At 32.6% G+C, this 23,597-nt stretch overlaps 2 protein-coding genes across 2 annotated transcripts; both read left to right on the top strand.

The window, feature by feature from the left end:
• Positions 548-6,648, top strand: LOC105156839 (serine/threonine-protein kinase STE20). Its single transcript, XM_011073074.2, has 13 exons — positions 548-1,509; positions 1,860-2,274; positions 2,351-3,023; positions 3,349-3,389; positions 3,761-3,829; positions 4,283-4,383; positions 4,569-4,647; positions 4,843-4,941; positions 5,051-5,119; positions 5,227-5,276; positions 5,573-5,654; positions 5,884-5,978; positions 6,084-6,648. The coding sequence occupies exons 1-13, from the start codon at positions 1,067-1,069 to the stop codon at positions 6,208-6,210; spliced, it is 2,343 nt and encodes a 780-aa protein (XP_011071376.1). The 5' UTR covers positions 548-1,066; the 3' UTR covers positions 6,211-6,648.
• Positions 16,449-18,131, top strand: LOC105156838 (transcription factor bHLH148). Its single transcript, XM_011073073.2, has 3 exons — positions 16,449-16,633; positions 16,998-17,624; positions 17,851-18,131. Exons 2-3 carry the CDS (start codon positions 17,055-17,057, stop codon positions 17,968-17,970), a joined length of 690 nt encoding a protein of 229 aa, XP_011071375.1. The 5' UTR covers positions 16,449-16,633; positions 16,998-17,054; the 3' UTR covers positions 17,971-18,131.

Genomic DNA, 23,597 nt, shown 5'->3' with positions numbered 1-23,597 from the left:
TTGCATAACACATATAAAATCAAAACAGATAATATATTACAAAATATTAATCGAATTACAAACCATTTCAATCAACAATGAATTAAGTATATTATATCCAACATAGAATGGATATATTGTTCATTCAAGTGGAAAGATATTTTGAGAAAGAATAATTACCATTAAGCAGATATTTTCTTTTAAAAAAAAAAGTATTTAATTTATGGGAAGGAATATACACATATATCTATATATATATATATATTTGAAAAAAAAAAAAAGGGTATCGCATAATTGAAGCAATTTGGAAGTGGGGAGAAATTAAAAAGTGGATTGGAGTTAGTTGTTTCTTGTTTAATGCCTTTTTAAAAAGACAAAAGCTGCTGAACAACATTGATGCCTCACGCTCTAGAATACTCGTGTCATCGACGTCTCTGATACTCTCAATTTATCGATATATGATTGGCTGTTAGAACTCGTGTGTTACACTCTCCAATTTCGAGGATGGGATTTAAATTTGGCGGTCAAAAACGTATATATATGTTATAACTAAACCAAGAACCGCCCTTAAGCCTGAGCTTACAGAAAGCAAGACATTGTAGAGAGAGAAAGTAAGATGTTTTAAGAGAGAGAGAGAGAGAGAGAGAGAGAGAGAGGAGAAGAGCTTGCTGAGGAGGTTGAGTGAGGGAGATAAAGAGGGAGGAAAAAGCTGAAAATTGTGGTTCTTGGAACTCTCTGAGGTCGTTGATTTTGATTACACACTAGCAAAGATGATCAACACAAGCATATACTTCTTGTATCACAATGAAGAATAAGAATTGTTTCTAGAAAAAGGTTAGACATTGGTGATCTTAGTCATAGATCCATGCTCGAGGTATAAACACAGGGAGAGAAGGAAGAGGACAAATGGTATTCGTTGAGTTTTCTTGAATTTCAAGACTGAGTTTGTCGGAAGGGTTTCAAGAAGTTTTGATTTTTGAAGGGGGTTTCATGAATTTTGATATTATTTGGAGAACAGCCTCGCCGGTTGAGATTTTTTTTATTTTCAAGATTTGATTTTTGAAGGGTTTAAACTTTTTGTGTTACTATGGAGAATAGGACAGCAGAATCAGCTCCGCCACCTCCGGCAGCGGCGCCGCCAGCTGAGGAGTTGCTGAAGAAGATTCAAGAATTAGAATTAAGCCATGCCCACTTGAAGCAAGAGATGTCTAAGCTCATCACTTCATCCACAGCTGAAATTATGGCTGCTGATCGTCGTCAGAAGCAGAGGTCCCACTCCATCTCCCCACAGCGGGCACCACGGCGGCGGGCAGCCGGTGGAGATGGTAGCTCAGCGGCGGCGTGGAAGACGGGCTCGGCGTCATTTCGGCATTCATCACCGTTGCAGAGGGAGAGTCGTAACCGGGACTCTTGGAGTGGCGGTGGGGGACCTGCGGCTGTTAAGCTTACGGATAAGCAGTATTTGAACATCTTGCAGTCAATGGGGCAATCAGTGCATATACTTGATCTTAATTGTCGGATCATTTACTGGTTAGTTAGGTGAACTGAATTGTACTTTCCACTTTTGGACAATTACTGATTTTTGATCCATTTTCTTAGTATTTTCGTATTAGGTAAATTTGTAGTTTCTGGTTATGACTGTTTACTGATGATATTGAACTTGTGGAAGCATGTTGTTAATACATTTAACTTTCAAAGGCTAAGAGATTGATACCTAGTTGTATATAGTTCAAATGCCTGGATAATAATGATCAATCTCGTGAGATTATGAGTGTAAGTTATTGGGGTCGTTTGTGAACTTCGATTGTTATAAGTAAATTTGAAATTTCTAATAATCTTTTGCAGTCTTCTCAGTATAACATAAGTTTTATTTGGTGCAGGAATAGAAGTGCTGAAAATCTTTATGGATATCCATCCGAAGAGGCTCTAGGGCAGAACGGCATTGAGCTACTAACAGATCCTCGAGACTTTTCTGTGGCTAGTGACATTGTGTATCGTGTGACAATGGGTGAAAGTTGGACTGGGCAGTTTCCAGTTAAAAATAAGAGAGGAGATAGGTTTGTGATTGTGGCAACTAATACCCCTTTCTATGATGATGATGGTACTTTAATTGGAATTATATGCATGTCACGTGATTCTAGACCTTTCAAAGAAGCAGATACAGTAATGTCGGAAAGGAGGGACTTGGAAACTGATTCAAGTTTTAGCAAGCCCAGAACCACGGCTACAGGCAAACCTGGACTTGATCATCAGCAGCCTCTACAAGCAGCAATTGCCTCGAAAATATCAAATTTGGTGGGTATCCTAGTTTTCCTGTGTTTATCATTATTAATTTTGTGGCATGTGCTAACTTCATCCAAATCTCAAATAGGCTTCTAAAGTGAGCAACAAGGTTAAATCGAAAATGAGGTCTGCAGAGAATATGTTTGATCGTGAAGGTGGCAGTGGGGATAGCCACCACTCAGATCATGGTTTCTTAGATACTACTATGCTGGAGCATCGGGAGGATGCAGCTTCCAGTGGAGCTAGTACCCCCAGAGGAGATATACATCCTTCTCCATTTGGAGTGTTGTCTGCAGTTAGCAATGAGGAAAATTCCCCGGGTAAACCATCTCGAGATTCTGGTGATGAGAGTGAAGGGAAATCTGGGATTTCTAGGATCCTTAGCTCAAAGGCAGAGGCTTGGATCGGCAAGAGAAGTTTAACATGGCCATGGAAAGGAATTGAACGTGATGGAACAGAACCAAAGTCTTCCCGCTTTGGCTGGCCATGGTTACAGAATGACCAAGAAAATGAGTTGGGGCAGCAAAGGAGTGCTTCCGCCACATTAAGATCAGAAAATCAGATTACTGAAACCAATCGTACAGCTAATAATGAGGCTTCAGGTTCTTGGTCCTCTTCAATGAATGTTAACAGCACGAGCAGTGCTAGTAGCTGTGGAAGTACCAGCAGTAGTGCTATTAATAAAGTAGATATGGATAGTGACTGCTTGGATTATGAAATCTTATGGGAGGACTTGACTATTGGAGAACAAATTGGTCAAGGTTAGTCCGCTCAGTTTTACAGATGGTTGGTTTTGAGTTTTTAAAATATTCTAATAACATTTTTGTTAGTAATTGCATGTCCAGAACTATAAAATTAGATACCACCAGAGTTTATTATTGTCTTTGCTGCTATTTTTCTCCTGTTATATTAAGGACCTGTATAATGATCATTAGTCTGCAATGTGGGATCTTGTTTTTGTGTGGAGTTGAGTTTCTTAGGCTGATGTTTACAGTGGAATGTCTCTCCCTTTGCTTTTTGACAAGCAGCAGAGTCACCATCTTCTCTTCATTACCTCTTACAACTTCGTTGGTTTATTTTGTGCAGGTTCCTGTGGAACTGTATATCATGCTCTGTGGTATGGATCAGTATGTTCTTTGGCTCTTCTATTTAAATGTCTCTCCATTTCCCCCAAACTAATACAATACAAGTAGTTCTTGTAGAAAATTTTAGTATATGATGCGAGAGTTTAGTCTCTCAGTTGATTCCCGTCCATTTAAATCCTGAAAATTTTACCACAATGGATCTATATCATTGAAGCAGCTCAAACTGCCACTATGTTCTGGTACTTCTTGGACCAATGTTAATACCTAAATTTGAGCAATGATTACTGCCGCGCTTTTATGATGAACTCCAAACTTGAAAGTTATGAACAAGAAACTAACATATGCTCTTACATCATATAATGCATTAATTCTGGAAACTTTCTTACAGAAAGGACAAATTCTTTGTTCCGCAGGACGTCGCAGTCAAGGTATTCTCCAAACAAGAATATTCAGATGATTTGATATTTGCCTTTCGACAGGAGGTCAGTATGTATTCTCATTTCAGTAGATCTTGCCTCTGTTACTTGTTTTCCTTTTAGTAGAACTGCATGTGTTTGTGAACGAGCTTCTAGCCTGGATACTATGATCCATGTAAGCAACACCATGGCACTGGCTTTGGTTTGCAGCTTGCTTGAAGTACTCATTTACAGTAGACCAGAAATAATTGCATGATCATTATAATGGTCATTAAGTTCTGTAGTTCATGCTGTCTGATATGAATTGGTTTCATGCTGAATGTGATTTTTGTTCAAATTTCATCCTTGGCCGGCCTCACTGTCCTAGACAGTCTGAAGATGCATTATCTTTTCCTTTGTCCTAACCTTTTTTCACCGACACAAACTAAAGATAAAAGAACACAGAAGAACAAAGAAAACTTGACTAACTGGATGTTTGTGGATAAGCATATGCTTAAGAGTTTTTATGTTGTTTTGAAGGTTTCACTTATGAAAAGACTTCGACATCCAAATATTCTCCTCTTCATGGGTGCAGTTACCTCACCTCAACGTCTTTGCATCGTGACGGAATTTCTTCCACGGTGTGTTCTCTAGTTGTGCCTTACTTCATGTTGTCTTTTTCTTTTTCTAGATAAATAGTTCTGTCCCCCAAGTAATCTCGTAAGAGGTTTATGTCCTACCATGAGCTGTCGTTATTATTCTGGGATCTTCCCTTTAGCAGTTTCTCAGGGTAACTGATGTTGAATTCCTCTCTTTTTTGATCCAGTGGAAGTCTATTCCGGTTATTACAAAGGAATACAACAAAATTAGAAAGGAGACGGCGTATTCACATGGCTTTGGATATAGTAAGTTGCCAAGTGTATCAAAATTCAGTGATCCTTTATGTATGAACTAGTTTTAATTGTAACGATATGGTTTTCCTTACACCAGTCCGTTTCCGTGTCTAGCATTTGACTTTTCTTGGAGACAAACTTTTGGACAACTGTTTCATTGTTGTTCTGATGAACTGTCTCTCTCTCTCTCTATATATATATATACAGGCACGAGGTATGAATTATCTTCATCATTTAAATCCGCCTATCATTCACCGTGATTTGAAGTCTTCAAATCTCCTTGTTGACAAGAACTGGACCGTCAAGGTTAGCCTGCAGCGTATTTTATACATATATATATATATATATTTTCCTGGTCTTTTTATGTTCGTAATACTTTCAATCACTTGAAAGCTAATATTTGCTCTTTCTCCAGGTTGGTGACTTTGGTCTCTCACGTCTGAAGAATGAAACTTACTTGACCACTAAATCGGGCAAAGGAACGGTATTTAACTGCCATCTGAGACTTCTAACTGGTTATGTGGATACATTTTGTTCTCCATGAGCTTCAAATTCATAGAAACTCAAAAGCTACTTACTTTCTGTATGCAGCCTCAGTGGATGGCTCCTGAAGTTCTTCGTAATGAACCTGCAGATGAGAAGTATGTCTAAGGCTACATTTGGATATATGGACTTGAAATGATGGGTTTTCAAATCTCTAATAAGGATTTGTTTGGATAATTCTAAACTGAACTATGTTTTTCTGAACATTGATGGATTTGAATTTTTCTGACACGAAGTCATTTGAAATCTTTTCTCCAAATCATTATCTCAAATTCAAATCCGTCAAATTCAAATGTAGCCCAAGTGAATAGTGAGAAGTATGGCCTAAACTAAATTTACTGTGAGAGAAACATTTCAATTTCTGAACATTTTGCTTCTTGTTTGAGATGATCAGGGCTGATATATATAGCTTCGGAGTGATACTGTGGGAACTTGTTACACACAAGATTCCTTGGGATAATCTCAATTCAATGCAGGTATTCTCAATCTTTCAGAAAAAAAGTTTCAGACACCAGACCATATATAATTGTTATGGAACAATGAATGTAAGAATTTGTTTTCTGAAATTTTAAAAACTTACAAAGCATGCATGGAGATGGGTGCACGCCTACAGAAAAAGGGGGGGCATTGCGTCATTGGACCAAGTCTGGTGTGAGTGTGTTATGTCTTTTACATGCGTGACCAATTCATTTAGGTTTCTTTCAGGTAATTGGAGCTGTCGGATTCATGAACCAACGGCTAGAGATACCAAAGGATGTTGAACCAGAGTGGACTTCTATTATCGAGAGCTGCTGGCATAGGTTTGTATCGGCTTGATGCTCACTAATCCAATTTCATAGAGTCGCAAGGATTTACCATAATCTACGTTTTGCTAACTCTCAAATTATTTATTCGGTTGAACTCAGTGAACCACAAAGCCGACCGTCATTCCAAGAATTAATGGAGAAGCTAAAAGATATGCAGAGACAATACATGATTCAATCTCAAGCCGGGCGTGCTGTTGCTGCAGATGCCAGCCAAAAAGAATCATAGACGCAAATGGAGTACTGTATTTGTGCATGATTGTGCTTATATTACTGCCATCCAGCCAGCAGATACAGCAACTTCAGTTTTTGGCATCGATGAAATGTTGGTGAGATTATGACATTCTGGGCGAATGCAAATAGCTTGGGGGCCTCAGACTGAATACGTATGACCGCATCTGAAGAGGATGTCATTGATGAAGTAATCTCATAAAACTGTCTGAAGAAATCTGGTTGGTGATTGATGCGTGTATGTTTTGCATATATTCTGTCACAATTTGGTTGAAACAAGCTGCTGTTTGGATTACATAATTGCCAAGTTAGGTCATTCTTGATTGGTCAGCTGTATAGCTCAGTGTATTAAGATAGTGAAATGGATTCTTTCGACTGCATTCTGATGAATAATTGACGCCCCATTTCTGCAAGGCCATAGGATACGAGAAGTGTCTCCAAAACTAACGAGTACATTAACTATAAACAACTCATCAAAAAGGACATTTAATAAATGCACTCAAATTCTTTGACCAAAACATATATGAAACTAATTTTATCAATTTATTTCTTAAATCAATGTGGGATGGAATATCTTGTACATTGTATGTAAGTTTGTTAAATCAGAAAGAGTCTGGTCTTGCTGGTATCACACAAAGCTTCTGCTGCGGAACTGCATGCTTTCATTACTTACAAGAAGTCTCCACATTTGTCGGAGCCTCATCTTCGTCGTCTAAATCCACACCTATAATAAGCCAATGGGACAGCCTTGTCTGACTTCAGATTTTGGTCTCAATTCAGTGACTTGTGCTTAACTACAAACCATATTGCACTGATCAATTAGGACTGTACATTCCATTTATAAGATTGACATTTGGTCGATGAGGGTTGCATGTAGGGGGGTTGCTTTATTGCATTTTTGACATTTGACGGACAGACTATCCAATGAAAGCAATCACTTCATCACATTCAACATGTATACAATCCACTACCACACATTGCCTTAAAGACGATCAAAAACATCATCAAAACATAAAAAATAAATAAAAGGGTAAATTACAATAAACTTACATAAAAATAAAATTGAATAAATTCCGACAAGTTCTCCCTAAAGTATATAATATAATTACAATTATTTAAAAAATTATAAAATACTCATAAAATCATGTAGTCTCAAAGCTAAAATCATCAACTGTCTTTACTGTATTTTTATTTTTTTAAAAAAAATAAAAAATTATAAAAAAGGAAGAAATGGATCAAAAAGTTTAAGAAATTATACATTTATTCCATTAAAAAATAAAATTACAATATATGATTTATAATGATATCTTGGTGAATCCACCAAAAAAAATGAATTAAACTAATTGTGAACTGAACTAATTGTTAAATCACCATTAAAAGCAAAAATATTGATAATCCTTTAAACAATTATATTAATAATCACCTCAGGAGAGTTTACTGTAATTTAAACTAAAAAGTAACTTGTATTTTAAGAGAAGAAGCAGAAAAAAAAAAGAAAGAAAGAAAGAAACAGAGTATATATTAATTGGAGGAAAACCAAAAAAGGAAAAAGAAAAGGGAGATCAGATATAGCTTTCTAGGCTGCATTGTCCATCAAAAAGCAGCTTCTACAAACAAACTGCTCAGAGCCCAGTGCAATCATCATCATCATTTACTGTCACATCATTCAACAAAAGATGCAAAAACAAATACACATATTTACACCAATCATCAAACTCAAAAGACTTTTCCTTGTTTTTCTGAAGAAAAAATGTGAAGAAAAGGGGCAATATCCTCAGAAGAAAATGCTTGTAATTGTCATCAAATAATAGACAATCAGGTCTCAAAGATTTCATGCCATCATTGGAATAAAACCCCCTCAAATTCAAACATTCTCAATTCAAAAATATAGAAAAGAAATGATTCAAAATTGTATGTTATTCACTGCGCCTGGGTTCGCGAAGCGACTCAACTGGAACTTTCTGCCTCACAAATATGTATATGAAATGGAGAACCCTAATTGCGGAGATTCAAAGAGGATTTCCATAACGAAAACATTGAGAGAGAGAGAGAGAGAGAGAGAGAGAGAGATCAACGCGAATTTTACAGACCGAGTTAAATAGTGGAAATTTAGGGTTTTGAATGGGCTTGGAATGTGAAGAAATGAAGTTGGTCAGTCTGAGACACGAATCAGCAGGCTTTGTTAAATTGGGCGGAGAATTGGTGAAGAGCCCATAAATGCAGCTCAGTCCACTAACATTGTTTAATGGAAAGCAATGATGACAGATGGTGTATTCGTCTGATGAGGCCGACATTATCAGTTTTTTTTCGAAAGAGGAGTTCAGGAAAGATTGTTTTCAAATAATTTTTATAAAAAATGCACCAAATAATACAGCATGCCACCTACTTTGTCTTTTGTGGCACGTTAAAAAAAGTATTAAAATTTATAAGTCCCACAAATTTCTAATTGTATGCAATTAATATCAGGAATATATATATATATATATATAGCATGAGTATGGTGATATATAGTGATTAAAGGTAAAAGGTCGATTTGGGAATGCATTTAAGAGCATAGTAGTTGTCCTGTCTGTTGGTTGGATGTTTTAATGAAATAATTTGGTAGTGGGGAGGGCCGAAGGCGCTGTACCAACAAATTTTGATATTCTTTTCTAATCACCTGCAACTCATTTAAATGAATTAATGATTGATGCTAATTTTACATCTTACAACCTCTTTAACTTCGTTACCTGTCCTAACTGGATGACTTAATAATAATAATAATCTATTGTAATTTCATATTTATGGGTATAGTTGGATAATGTTGTAGGAATTTTCTTTCGATTAATTAATGACAACCCAATTCTCAAAATTATGTATATAGTAATTCATCCTTATGATCATGATTGAAGAATAAAACATGCATAATATAGCCCTCCGTGATTTAAAAAGAAGGTAGGTTATAAGGTTATGATTTTATCGATTTACTGTCTTTTCAGTGAATTGAGGGGAATGTTGTGTATCTAATAAGCAAATGATGGCTCAAATTTCTCGAATACGAGACATATAAAAAAATCCTCACCAGAACCCTAGTGAGAAAATTTTGATATTGCCTAAGTCAAATAGGTATTAAAGAAACAAGTGTTTAAAGTCGTAAAAATGTTAGGACAGCAAAATTTGTATCTGAAGCATGAAGGATAGTTATTTAAGTTTTTTCCAATTGTATGATTCCACGTGAATCACAATCTAGAATAATCAGACGTTCATAATGGATCTATACATACTCGGATTTTGAAAGTACTAGAGCTAGGTTGTAAAAATCCTAGATTAATAGTGTAAGTCCAATACTAATCTGAAGATCAAGTTGAGCTGAAAGTAAGGTATAAGAACGACATTCGCAACATTACCCCCACATATCATGACTGAAGTTATAAGTATTCATATGATAAAATATTAGTATATATTTGATGTTGCAATAACCCTTCGAACAAGGAAAGGACCCCTAGATGACAGGAGGGCCTGTTCGAAGCTAACCTAAGTCGAAGAGTGAGGGTATAAATGTACGAAGAATGGGCCAGCACAAGCTATGCGAGCTAAATCCCGAAGGATAGATCTTAAGGTCTACAAGGAGGGTACCCAGCCAGTCGTACGAGATAGACTCCGAAGGATAAACCTAAAGGCCTACAAGGAGGGAATCGAGCCAGTTGTTTGAAAAGATATGAAAATCAGAAGGAATGGCAAAACGCATAGACGTTCTGTTCATCCAGCTCGTATTCGCACATGATCGTTGTACCAGCTCATAGAAGGGGAGGTCCCCACTTTACCATTGGGCCTGTCAGAAAAAAACTTGCCCCGAATACCAAGATGGATTCTCCTCACGATTTTTCCTACGAAGCACTCCCCTCAAACACCCTATAAATAACCTTAAGAATGTAGAATGAAGCATGACATAGAAGTAAGAAGCATGCATAGGGATACTTTTCATATCATTCTTCCTTGTGTTGAAATAAGTTATACATCATTAAATTTTCGTAATCTATTGAAATTTAATTTAAAAATGGTGAAAAGGCGCATTGTACTACATCCCAACAGGGTAAAAGTGAAGAGCTCCTAAAAATTCCCCTACAAGGGGAAGGAGAAAGGGACAACCATCATTAGAAGGTCGACAGCTCTTCCAAAACCCCAACCAATCCTCAATATATTAGGACGGAGGACATAAAAGGGTTGCTAGAGGAAGCGGCAGAGAGAGGGGCCTATGTGGGGAGGATAGCGACACCTCAACTTAAAATTTTTATTTTTATTTTTTAATTGTAATTGTTATTTCAACAATAAATAAATAATAGAGCAAAGTACATAATTTTCTGGTGTTCATGATCAACTAAAACCCAGAAGTTGGATTTGCCTGAATTTTGAGCATAATGCTGCTGAATAATGTTGTCTGCTCAAACTCGAACATCATGTGCAGTAACAAGAAGCATGTAGACGTTTCTCCATATCTCTCCCTCCTTCCTTCCTCCCTTGCACTTGTCCAAATTAATATCCCATCAACAAAATAGTATGTATATATCAAACCTAATCATGCTTTCTGGGAAAGCAAATTATGTGGTGAGGATAAGGGAAAACAATTGATAACTATTGCATATCCCTCTAACTAATCAACACTTTTTTGGGCTACCTTAAATTAGGTCTCACTGTTAATTACAAATTACAAACACAATGTTTTATGCAAATTGAATGAGAAACACAAGAACAAATTTAATATTTAATCATGATTAATTAATATAGTTAAAAATAAATAGTTGTAGTAAATAGTCATTGATCGTATCCATGCAATCATTGTTGGTCGTGGTTTTTGTAAGTGTGGTTAAAATGTTTGCTATGGTTCATAGTCATGACAAAAATGGTTTTATAATAAATAATTTAAATTTTGCATCGAATTTTGTTTAGTTATAGTCAATAATAATATTAATTACAATTTTAGTTCGTAGCCAAAACTAAATTTTTTTCTGGCGAAAAAATAATTAAACGTAGGAATCCTATCCCCTTGCATGCTTGTTGAAATTTCAACCTTTCATTCACTTTCAGTGTTTCCTCCACGACAAATGACACATAGATTGATCACTTTCAATGTCTCTTCCATGACATATGTTATTTATCTTTTGTTGATATTAGAAAATTTACATTTACTTACCACATTTTTGTTGACGTAAATTAAATTAAAATTTCTTTAGCACTTATATGCAAAAATGTGCTCGTATATAATTACTAACATCAAATGCTAAATAAATTCTATCCCCACATTGCGAATACATTGGGTGTGCCTCATTCGCTAATTCTACATAAGAGGGACAACTGCATATCAACTAATTAACTTACTTATAGTAAAATATGAATAAAATTACCAAAAAATAGTCGTAACAGAAAATTATTTAAGGATGTACAAAAAAAATTATGTATACAAATGTTGAATTGAAGTATAACGAAGATTATCGAAACATCATAATTCAAGTGGAATAAGTTGCGACTTGTCATAAAGTAGATTACAGGATCAAAACATTAAAAATATATTGTAATAATATGTATATATACCTATGACTTGATTACGGAAAGTAATCCTAATCCAGTTTGCTATTGGATGGGGCTGCAGTTATGGACTCATCCTTGTCTTAGCTGACATTTCAGTGGGATTGTAGTGATAGATGAAACTGAGTGACCGACCCATTATTTGAATTGTAGTTCAAATCAAATATTCCACGACGATTAAATTTTTTTATTGTTATAATCAAGAAAAGTTGTTATGTTGATCGTTTCCCTCCAAATATATATATATATATATGTACACATAAGATAATATTAGAATTTATAGTCAAGTAAAGAAGAAATAGTATTTTTAGTCTTATAAGTTAGACTCATGTCATTTTTTATCTCATGTATTATGGGGTTAGTACTTTTAGTCCCATAAATTATAAAAGTTAATATTTTTGGTCCTCATACATTTTTTAATTTACAATTTAACAATGTAGGTCACGTGCCTAGTACGTTGCCGTTAAGTATTTTTGGTTGGAGAAAAAATTGACCCTTTTTTCAATAGTAGCATATTGGTTTTTCATTTGGCCTATTCGATTCACTTGCGGAAGACATGATTTTTTGTGTCGATTCTACTTGGTTTCAATTTATAGAAATATGGGAAAAATAAGATTCAATTTTTGGGCGTCAGGTGAATTTCCAAGTCATAGCCACTAACAAGAGAAGACCATATTGTTAGCTAGGGGTTTGGGTCTATAACATTATTAAGCCCTCATTTGATGGATGGTTTTTCCCTTGCTCATTGTTTAATGGTGTAGGGGGGCAATATATATCATCTCTGGCTACCTTATGATGATGGATGACTAGAATTTAATTATAATTTGGCTTAATAATGTTCCTTCTGATTAAGAAAAAGGTCCACCATTAAGCTACTTTTGGCTCCTACACTACCTCATTTACCTCTTTTCTAATATAGAAAAAACACTAGCTAGGTATAAGTGCTCCACTTAACATTTATCTTTGTGATCTAATAGTTAAAAACGAATATTATCATATTTATACCCTAGATTTTAATTATTGTCAAAATATTTGGTGAAATTAAACTTACATCTTGATCTGTGGACGAGATTGCACTAATTAGTCTCGGGGATAGAAATTCAACACTTTTGATCTTCTGTTTTACGAAATTTTCAGAATAGTCCCAACATTGAAAAAACTCGACACATTTAGTCATATGGTTTACGAATATTCAAAATGGTCCAGAAATTGAAAAAACTCAACACATTTGGTCTCATAAATCACGTAGAGTATAGGATTAAATATGTCGAATTTTTTTAATTTTAATATCATTTTAAAAAAATTAAAAATATTGAACCTTGTATCATAGAAAATTAAAATTATAATTTTATCTAATTGGTGTGTTAATTTTCATGAGATGAGTAACTAAATAATTGAAATCATGAAAATGGAAAGAGAGAAGGGGAACAGAATTCCAGAAAATATTATGATATTAAAAAAGTTAAAAATCCCAAGTCCCAAGACCCAACTCCCAACCATATAACAGGGCTTTTTGGCTACCCTTTTTATGACTTTTGAGTTAATGCAATGGAAAAAACAACAATTTGCGCACACTCACTAAATTCCATTAAATTGTTAAAGAATATGTGAAGCTTTATTGATGCCCCCACAAAAAAAAACAAAAGAAAAAAAAATGCCTCTTTGTTTCATGAAATAATATTTATTTATAGGATAAATAATTAAGGTGGCTGTGCTTATACTTAAAACAGCCTGTCTCACTTTGTAAAAAGCTTAAAAAGCACTAATTTACATGTTTTAATAATCAAAGAGAAGTGTAATGTGGATTGTGGATCATTTGCATTTATAATTTCGTTTAAAAAAAATTGCTAATTATCTGTCAATAATTGAAGTTTGCAACCAAACATGATGTCTCGTTGATTTCTAATGGGTTCAAGTTGTACGAATATAGATATTTTGTTTATATATATTATCTTTTTATTTGTTTGAAATTATTAATTAATTTAAAAATATTATTTTATTAGGGACTAGATATCATAATAACATATCTATTATTTTAAAAATATTCATATACTTTTATTTGTTTTAAGAAAAGGAAGGCTTCGTTGGTTGATGCTTTCCTTGTAATTAAACAAATTGGTGTCGGTACCCCGACCAGTCCACAAAGATAAGAATAAAATTCTGGCTAAACTCCATTTTTATCTTCCCCTTATTTTTTGCCAAATAGTTAAAAATTCTTTTATATTTTAAAAATAATCAGAAATTTCATCTCATATTTTGATAAATTCAACACGAAATCTCTTTTTCATTCAAAACTAATGAAAAGTGGGGTATACGCATGGATGGTGTTTTTTTAGGTTAAGTCTAAGCCCTCAAATTTTTCTTTTTATAAATTTAATATTTAACGATTGAGATTAATTAATTAAATTTGATGCCTCTTATAGAATATAAAAAAAAAAGATCAGGTGGTCGTTAAACTGAGAAATAATATATAATAGATAAGAGTATAACGGTCACTTGATAAATAAATTGAACACCGTGAATGGGGGATGGGGGGAAGGTGAGCTACGTTTAAGAAAATAAATCGAGTTTTTAGCCAATTTTTAAAGCACAAGAGATTTTCAGTTGGGTTTTAAAATACAGAGGTTTATGCAATTGGTCTAAAATTTTATTCTCTTACCAAAACATTGTTAATCTAGCTAAAATCCAAATCTTAAAAAATATAGAGATAATTTACTTTTTTTTTTAATTAAAGAGGTAATTTGTTGATTTAGTAAATTGAATTAAACCTAATTAAAAATATAGGAGCTAAAAGCTTATATCACAATATAAAAAAGATATATTATATGTGATGTGGCTTGCGACTCAATTGATGCGCACCATTGCGCAAAGTATTATCTGCTCTGATTTCATATAAGAACTTGGGATTTATTAGCCACTCGAGCTCATTGTACAATGTATTGTTCACTCTAGCTTCGTATAAGCCTGATGGATTTGTCCTAAAAAGCACCTCACTAGGGAGAGGAGGACATGGGGCTTATTAGCCATTCAAACTCCTGGTATACAATCAATGTGAGACGTTTGTCCACATCAATATAGAATTGTTTTAATATATTGATGCGCAGATAATCCATAATATACTTTCTTTTCCCCTTTATAATAACATTTTTTTATTTCTAACAAACTAAAAATAATATATTTTGTACTAAGATGTTAATATAAATTATTTCATTATTTTTAATGAATGAATCCATAAATAATGCGATTTAGACATTTAAATATTTATCGTTGTTAAAAAGCACAATAATTCGAGTGAGCTTATCACAAATATATATATATATATATAAACATAACTATGGTAAAGAATTTTGTACACTCAATGCTCTTCCAAAAGTGGTAATAAGGAAAATTGACGGAGAGTGATTAAATAATTGGTATGGCAGTATAATTAGGATTGTAAATCTGACATATTATTGTTTCAATATTGTTTTGACTTATTATTAAATTTGAAAAAATATATCCATATGAATTAATCAAGTTGAAATAAAATTTAGTTGCATCTGACACGACTCGAACTCGTAGTAATTTAATATTTTTAAATATAATTTTATTATTTTTGCACTAATCGGATCGAGCTCAAGTTGAGCAGAAAATTCACCAAATAAATTTTTTATTTCAATTTTAATTTATTAAATTTAATAAATTAATTCAAATAAATTTTTATCAATTAATTTAATTAATGATCGAATAATTTGATTTATTTATTAAATATACGATGAAGGAGAAAAAGGAAATTAAGTAGAAGCGAAGCAGTTGAGCAGGCGAACAAGAGACTGATCCAGAGAAGAGGAGTAACGGAGACAGAAAACGGACATGTAAATGGGTCATCGGCGTTAGTGCGCGGGCCACTCCCCTATCCCACCCAACCAATCAAAACTTTTACCTCCTTATCAATTTTTTATTTTGCCTAAATTACATTAACCCCCTAAAATTAGATTAAATACACAAATACCCTCTCTATCTTTCGCAAAATATAGCTACACCCCTGAGGAGTTAGAAGTGCAGTTGTACTTGCGAGGTATAATTGTAATTTTATAAAAGAACGATGGTATTTATGTATTTTTAATATAATTTCTGAAAATATCAATATAATTTACTCTTTAACTTTTTTATTCTACAATATAAAACATTCTATTTCATTATATTAGAAATTGAAATGATTTTAAATTGGTTTTTACGTTAATACGTCTAAACAAGCTCACTAATTTAAACATGAACTGATTGTTTTGGGCCTAATTTTGGATTTAGAAGACCTAAAGGAATTATTTTGGATTTAGCTAACAAAATGAACTTTCAGACATACGTTCAATTTAAAAGTTATTTATAATTTTTTAAACAATGATGATGTATTTAGAATTATGCTAAATGTTTTGGGTGGCTTTAGTTTACTCATTTTTTTTATTTTTTTTGAAAAAACTCTTATTATATTTTGTTGAAAATAGTGATTACTCCTCGATTGTTAAACTATTAATTTGTAAGAAAATAAAAGATTAAATTTGGAAAATTAAGTTGTTTGACTCCAAAATAATTAATTAATGTCCATTTCAAGAAACGCACACAACACACAATGATAACTGATTGATTCATTCAATTTGAAAAATCAAAGGGCATAAATAGAGAGGCTGAGGCCCCTATAAAGCTTCCTCCTCTCCCACTCTTCCACCATTTCTTCTCCACTGACACCAACCTCCTCTCCACCCCCTACCTCAACGAAATATAACTGAATTACATACGCAGATACGCATGAATGTTTCTCTGGATTCGCTTTCCTATGAATTAATCTCAGCATACGAGAAGCACAGATTCTCAATTTTCTAGAGGTGATGATTATTTATTTATTTATTTTTGGCTCTATTTTGTTAATCCTTTCTGTTTTCCTTTTTCCGATTGATTTTCTGAGCGTCTTAAATTACTGTACTAATGCTTGCTTCTTGGTGAATCTCTCTCTGTTCCTTTGAGTCTCCATCATCAATTTGATTATGAGCGATTGAAGTCTGTATATGAGACTATTATTTGCTGAGAAGTTGATTAGCTTAGCACCAAAATCGTTCCTTTTTTGCTAATAATCAGTTGTTAGTATTTGATTTTGAGTGCATTAATTTCCTTTTACTTTATCTGATACCTCTTTGAATCTGGCAGTACTTTTGAATCTAACTCGATTTTGTGCATTGAATTGAATCGCAGCTCCGAATTTCCAAATCAATTTCTTCAATATATATATATATATAAAAGGAGTAGAAGATGACGTCACCGCTGGTATCATCGAATCCAGCTGTAAATTCCGATCGCTCATCAACCAGAAGGAAGAAAAAGAAGAAAATCCAAAGCCAAAATTCGGGGGAAAATATCAACAATAACGGTCAGCGACAGAATTCCGTCCAGTGGAAATCCGACGTGCAGCAGCAAATCTACTCATCGAAACTGCTTCAGGCACTGCGCCAAGTCCGGCACAACAGCGGCTCGTCGGGTCCGAAGAGAGTGCGCGAAGCAGCGGACAGAGTCTTAGCCTCCACGGCGAAAGGGAGGAGCAGATGGAGCCGAGCGATACTCACGAACCGGCTCAAGCTGAAGTTTATGAAAAAGAATAACATCGTTAAACAACAGACTAAGGTGATGACGGTTATCACCAGCGGAAGTAGCAGGATGAAGAAGAAATCTAAGGTGAAAATTTTGCGTTTGAAATCCAAGTCTTTGCCGGCCGTTCAGCGCAAGGCGCGCGTTTTAAGTAGGTTGGTTCCCGGTTGCCGGAAAGAACCGTTGCCGGTGGTTTTGGAGGAGGCGACTGATTATATAGCCGCGCTTGAAATGCAGGTATGTATTTACAGAAAAGATGCCCGAAGATGACTGTTTCTGTAACTTCCTTTATTCAAGTCAAACAAGAATTCATGACGATCCATTGCCGCATGTTTCAAGTTCTACTTCTTCTTGTATATATTAATTAATCCATTATTAGATTTCTCGAAATTTTATTTTTGTATCATACAAATTATATGCTATTTAAATTTATTATAACTTGTTGATTTTGTCGCCATTGCAGGTAAGAGCTATGACTGCCTTAGCCGAGCTACTCTCTGTTTCCGGTTCTTCTTCTTCCTCTAGCTCCGCCGCGGCTCCTGGTGGCGGCCCTAATCAGCCCAACTCAAGCTCCCCTAGCTGATATGGGTTTTTCCTTTTCTTCAATTGCTATTGTTCATATATTCTCCCCCTTATCAGTATTCTAATGTGATATACATTTAACGGAGACAGTTTATGATATTAGTTTTGTACTTGAATGTTATTATAAAATTGTGAAATGGAGATAACTAGGAGAAAGGGAAATAATGTGGGTTAGGTGCAAGGAACCAAGGTCGCAATCCTCTTTATTCACGTGGTGGCAACTTTTTTAAATTTTGCAATTGGGTCCCTCAACAAAATTGATTTTCGAATCTTTACCCAATATATATAACGCAAAAGGGATTATCACAACCCCAATAAGCCAATCCAATAGTTGGAGTGTGGTCTCAAGTTGCTATTATGCATATTAGTGACAAAATATCGCATTGGAAGGAGTGGATGTGATAAATTTGAACCCAAATGGGGTTTCATTAATTTGAATTAATTATATTCAAATGCAATATACATATTATGTGATTGAAAAATAATCAATTACACAAAAAATATATCACACTCACTTGAGTAAGAAACAAGCTATGAAAGATTGACACATGGATGAATTAGGGGGGCAGCAACCAGCAAGGTTGTCAAAGTCATATGGTTCTTACTTACACATTAGATGGAATTGGGGTGTAGCAATCAAAGGTTGTCAAACTCATTTGGTTCCATCCATCCTTTTTAAGAAATTGGAGTATCTGAGTTTGTATTTTGGGGTTGAAATAATAATATATGGAAGTTGGGTTGTGAAATCAAATCACTTTCTAGGCCACACCGCCCCAAAATATACAAAGTGTAGTAATGAAAATGACAAATCTATCTGAATATTATGAGATAAAGGGACCTCAAAGTATGCCGAATGCTTGTCGGATAGTAAATGGTTAACACTTGTTTTTTAACATTTTTTGTTGAGTTGCTACTATCTACGGTCAATAATTCAATCAAATTTTATTAGAAAGAATTATCGATCAAATTTTTTTACTTGTGTTAGTCACAACCAATTCATTCTCAGCTTTTATTCTTTATTTCATTTATTTCCTTCAAAACTAAATTTGGTCAAAATAATAATTACATAATTATATTTTTTTTTCTCTCAACCTACTACATCATATTTATCCCTCACCTAATTTCTTCATATTTATTTTCTCGCAAACTTTTATATTTTTAATACACTCATAATTATAATTTTTTTCTCTCTCTCTCTCTCACCTTACTCTACCTTTCTTTTTCCTGATTTTTTCTTTCTCATCCCCTCATGGACCATTTTTTATGAACTGATGGTAACTAAATTTTTAAAAACTTAATTTCCTGGGAATTGGATTTAAGTTTCTAATAATCCAATTAAGCAATTGCTTGATCGACTTTGGTAAAAAAAGAAAAGAAAAATCTTATGATTGAAAATTTTTTAATTGGGAAATTCAAAATAAATTTAATAAAAACCTAATAAAGTCAGCTTATTAAGGAGGTGGAATGTTTTCACAATCACAATTTATAATTTACTGATTTTGGATTTAGCAATCCGTCCAAGAACATCTACACCCATCCTCATCCTTGAATACTACGTCATTCTCGCCATGTATTTATATTTTGTAATAATAACACTATTTTTTTTTTTTTTTTTGTGTAATACACATAAATCTCTATGGGAAGTTATGTTTGATTTTATTAAATAAATAGATATATCTGTTAATAAAATTTATTAATATCAACAAAAATTGAATGAAAATCAATATTGATTAACTTACTACAAATCTACTGTAGATCAAACAAATTTTTTCTGATTAAATTAAGATATTCAAGTCGTATTTCACTCTTTGAAATTTAGCAATCACTTATATTTAGTCTTAAAAACTTTGTCCGAATTTACTATACAACAAATATATATATAAAAAGTAGAAATAGAAAAGATTTGGAAAAAGTAAGAGGAGACATAAGTCGTTCTCAAAAGCGAGTAACCATATTAGGCGGATTGGTGTGAAAAAGAAGATGGTTGAAGCCAAAAGGTTTTATTTATTATTTATTAATTGAAATGTTCATTTTATGCATACCCAACTTTATGGAATTAAATCAGAATTCACTCACATGCTTTTCTTTTTTCTTTTTTTTTTTTGAAAAAAAACCATTGTGAGTTGATTATCACAAGCTATTTTACCAATTAGCATAATATTTTGAGGATGAGATAACCTCGAAATTATTATTTTAATTTAATGTATCCAATTGTTGATTTATAATACTTTTGGGATAAATTACAGCCCCTTTAATGAGATTTAACATAATTGCGAATATCCTTTTATTCTTTAAAAAATTACAAAAATTTCCCTCGAATAGAAAATAAATATGTAGCCCTAAACAGTGAGGTGAAAATTGATAGTTTACTGATACTGTTTGTTTTTTAATTAGAAAACAAGTTTGAGAAAAGGTAAAAAGAAGATTGAGGATGAGTAAAGTATTAGGCATATTAGTCTATAAAAATATTTTAAAAAATTCTCAAAAATTATAATTTACAATTCAAAATAGCATTCCGTTCCGTTCATTGCAAAAATTGGATGAAAACCTAGTGCAGGCTAATAAAATGGACTAATTGTTACATGAATATTAAAATCAAGAGGTATTTATAATTTTGCAAACAACGAAATATATTTATAATTATATTAAATTTCAGAAAAAGTGGTGATAATTTAGGTTATAGTTTATGTTATATTAAAATATGTAAGCCCTCTCTAGAGAGATGCTCATGATCTAGGAGTCCTATATTGGGAATTTAATTTGATTTTAACTATATACCTCATAATTAAATGGATAACATATATATATATATATATATATATAGAACCAATGTATGACAGCTACCTAATTAATCACTCTGGCAAAAAATTGAAATTGTTGATTGATGAATTTGATTAATAAATAAGTAATAAATGAAGTTTGGTGAAGTTGATAACCCACATGCTAATTTTTTCCTAGAAATGATGCAATATATATATATCCATACCCAATTTTGTTCCAACTTAATTTAGGGTCCAAGTTTCAATCATTTCAATCTCTCCAACTACCATACTCTGTTCATTTCTTCCCAACAAAAAACTAATCAACAAATTCAAATTTATATATATATATATATGGGGGCAAATTTAAATTTATATATATATATATATGGGGGGGGGGGGGGGGGGTTTACTACACTCATAATATTACAGTATCATTTTTCTACATATGAATTATTAATTAGGTATTGATTGCAGCTTGGCTGAGTTCTATGACCTACAAGTATTAGATCACGGGTTCTAAATTTACCAAATATATGATTATTTATATCACTTATATATTTATGGTAATTTACTAGCAGAAATACAACTTTTTGTCATAATTAATTACGATAGTTAAAAGTAAAAAATCATAGAAAATACTGATCAATTATGATTGTACAATGACTACTAGTTGTTGTTTCTGTAGACGAAGCCGAAACGTTAGCTACAGCTAAAAATCATTATAAATATTTTGGCCATAGCTAAAAACTTAAATTTTTATATTGATTTTATATAATCATGGTAGATAGTATTGATTTCTCATGATTTTTACGTCATTGTAATGTAGGAAATATAATCCTTGTTTCTTAGTGATTGTTGATTTGTAATGAGTGTATTAGTTGATGTATTTATTAAAATTCTAAGGAATAACTACATTGTCCTCTTCCAAAATTCAGTAACATTACATCTAAGCCTTCTGTAATTTGAAAAATTATATATAATACCTTTGATGTTTATTTTTGTCTAATAAATAAATTATTCGTCAGTTAAAATTAATCAAATTTGCTGATATTAGCAATAATAATAATAACAATAATAAAAATCCAAATTTCATTCCCTATTGGTTAATTATTGACTTATGAAGATAAATTTCCTTACATTCATTAACATATTAAAATGTATAAGGATAGTTTGATGAGAAAAATATTTATTTAATTTGAAATAAATTAGTATTAAGTCCATTGGGGTAAAGATAGATTTTTATTAATATTTTTTTTTTGCTAATATTAGTAAATTTGATGGTTTTTTACAAATAGAGAGATCTATTTATTAGACGAAAATAAAATCAGGAATATTAGATGTAATTTTTCAAACCACAAGATATTTATGTGTAATTACATCAGACTTCACGAGAAGGTGGTGTAATTATCCCAAATACTAATGATACATAATTATTGTTGCTCTTAATTAAAAAAATGGAAAGAAATGAAATGTTTTAGTTAGGTTGCATGTGGGTATCAAGAACCTAAAAAACAAGAAAAGAAACTTGTTGATCACAAAAGTTAAAAGAGAGTTTTTATTTAAAAACTGAGTTTGGCATCTTTCAGAAAAAATTCACATCTAATTGGAGTGATTATATAAATAAATAAATATCAAATAATTGGTGTTTTTCATGCCAATTCCATCCATCAATGAAGAATTGGTTGCAGATGGACTATTGGGTTTGGGTCCCAATTACACACCAAAAGCAATTCATATAAAACTAAAACACAAAAAATTATTAGTTTTTTTTCATTTATTGATGATTACTTTTTATGCAATGGATATAATTTGGGAATTATATTTTATTATAATGACACCCTTTTGATATATATATATATATATATATTTTATTTATACCTCTTTACAAGTATAAAATATTACTAAGAGAATATTGAATCGAGTGATAAAATTAGAATTTATGTGATCTTTTTGATGAAATCAATATTTTCTTCCAAACTCTATGGAAAGAGGACAATTGTAAATGGAGAAATTTTACGAGTGTAATTTTAACAGTTTTTTGAGGAAAATTGTAATTCTATATTTTTAAAAGGAGTCCAAGTATAATTAACCCTATTACATATAATTAGAGAAATTATACTTTTAATCCTGTAAATATGGAGGGGGTGACATTTTTTTATCCTGTTGGGATCATTTTTTCAATTAGATTCTATAACTAAAAAAACTTGGCACATTGAGGACAAAAATGACCGTAATTTGCTAATATTACTAGAAAAACACCATATGATTTGCACGCAACTCAAATAAATTAGTGATTCCAATCAAAATGTTGATGTGGTGCCTTGACAATAGGACCAAAAATACTATATTCCTTAAAATTATAGGACTAAAGTTGTAATTTTTATTGGTGTTTCAATTTTATTTTTTGTTTTTGCAAAATTTTTGGTCCTATTGTCAAAGTGCCACATCAGAATTTTGGTCAAGCCCCCAATTTATTTGGGTCACATGGTGTTTTTGGAAATTGAAAAAAAAAATTAGAGGACTTAATTGCAAAAATATATTTCAACAGGACAAAAATGCAACTTCCTATACATATAGAAGCAAAATTATAAATTATGTATAAAATTGAGGTTAAATTAAAATGATTTGTACAAGGTAGTAAAATTAAGATGGTGAAGTTTGATAATGTTTGTGAGGAAGGAAGCGAAGCATATGGTTAAATTTAATAATTTATTTTATTATGTCTTGAATTGATCTTGAATATAGAGATCCAACGGACAATAATTATCATGTCCCAACTTGTAACTACAACATTAATAACCTTTGCCCTGAAATCACTGTCCAAATCTAACAACATCAAACAGTGATTGGAGCAGACCTTGTCCAG

The sequence above is a fragment of the Sesamum indicum genome, linkage group LG3 (genome assembly GCF_000512975.1).
Source record: "Sesamum indicum cultivar Zhongzhi No. 13 linkage group LG3, S_indicum_v1.0, whole genome shotgun sequence".
NCBI lineage: Eukaryota > Viridiplantae > Streptophyta > Magnoliopsida > Lamiales > Pedaliaceae > Sesamum > Sesamum indicum.
The sequence above is the reverse complement of the archived record's forward strand: the minus strand, read 5'-3'. Positions and strand labels throughout refer to the sequence as shown.

What these genes read in the sequence shown, in the direction of transcription:
- LOC105156839 (XM_011073074.2), top strand. Translation starts at nt 1,067, where the DNA reads ATGGAGAATAGGACAGCAGAATCAGCTCCGCCACCTCCGGCAGCGGCG. An exon ending in GTGACGGAATTTCTTCCACG is followed by an intron (nt 4,384 to 4,568) that starts GTGTGTTCTCTA and finishes TTTTTGATCCAG; the next exon opens with TGGAAGTCTATTCCGGTTAT. An exon ending in ATCGAGAGCTGCTGGCATAG is followed by an intron (nt 5,979 to 6,083) that starts GTTTGTATCGGC and finishes GGTTGAACTCAG; the next exon opens with TGAACCACAAAGCCGACCGT.
- LOC105156838 (XM_011073073.2), top strand. Translation starts at nt 17,055, where the DNA reads ATGACGTCACCGCTGGTATCATCGAATCCAGCTGTAAATTCCGATCGC. An exon ending in TAGCCGCGCTTGAAATGCAG is followed by an intron (nt 17,625 to 17,850) that starts GTATGTATTTAC and finishes TCGCCATTGCAG; the next exon opens with GTAAGAGCTATGACTGCCTT.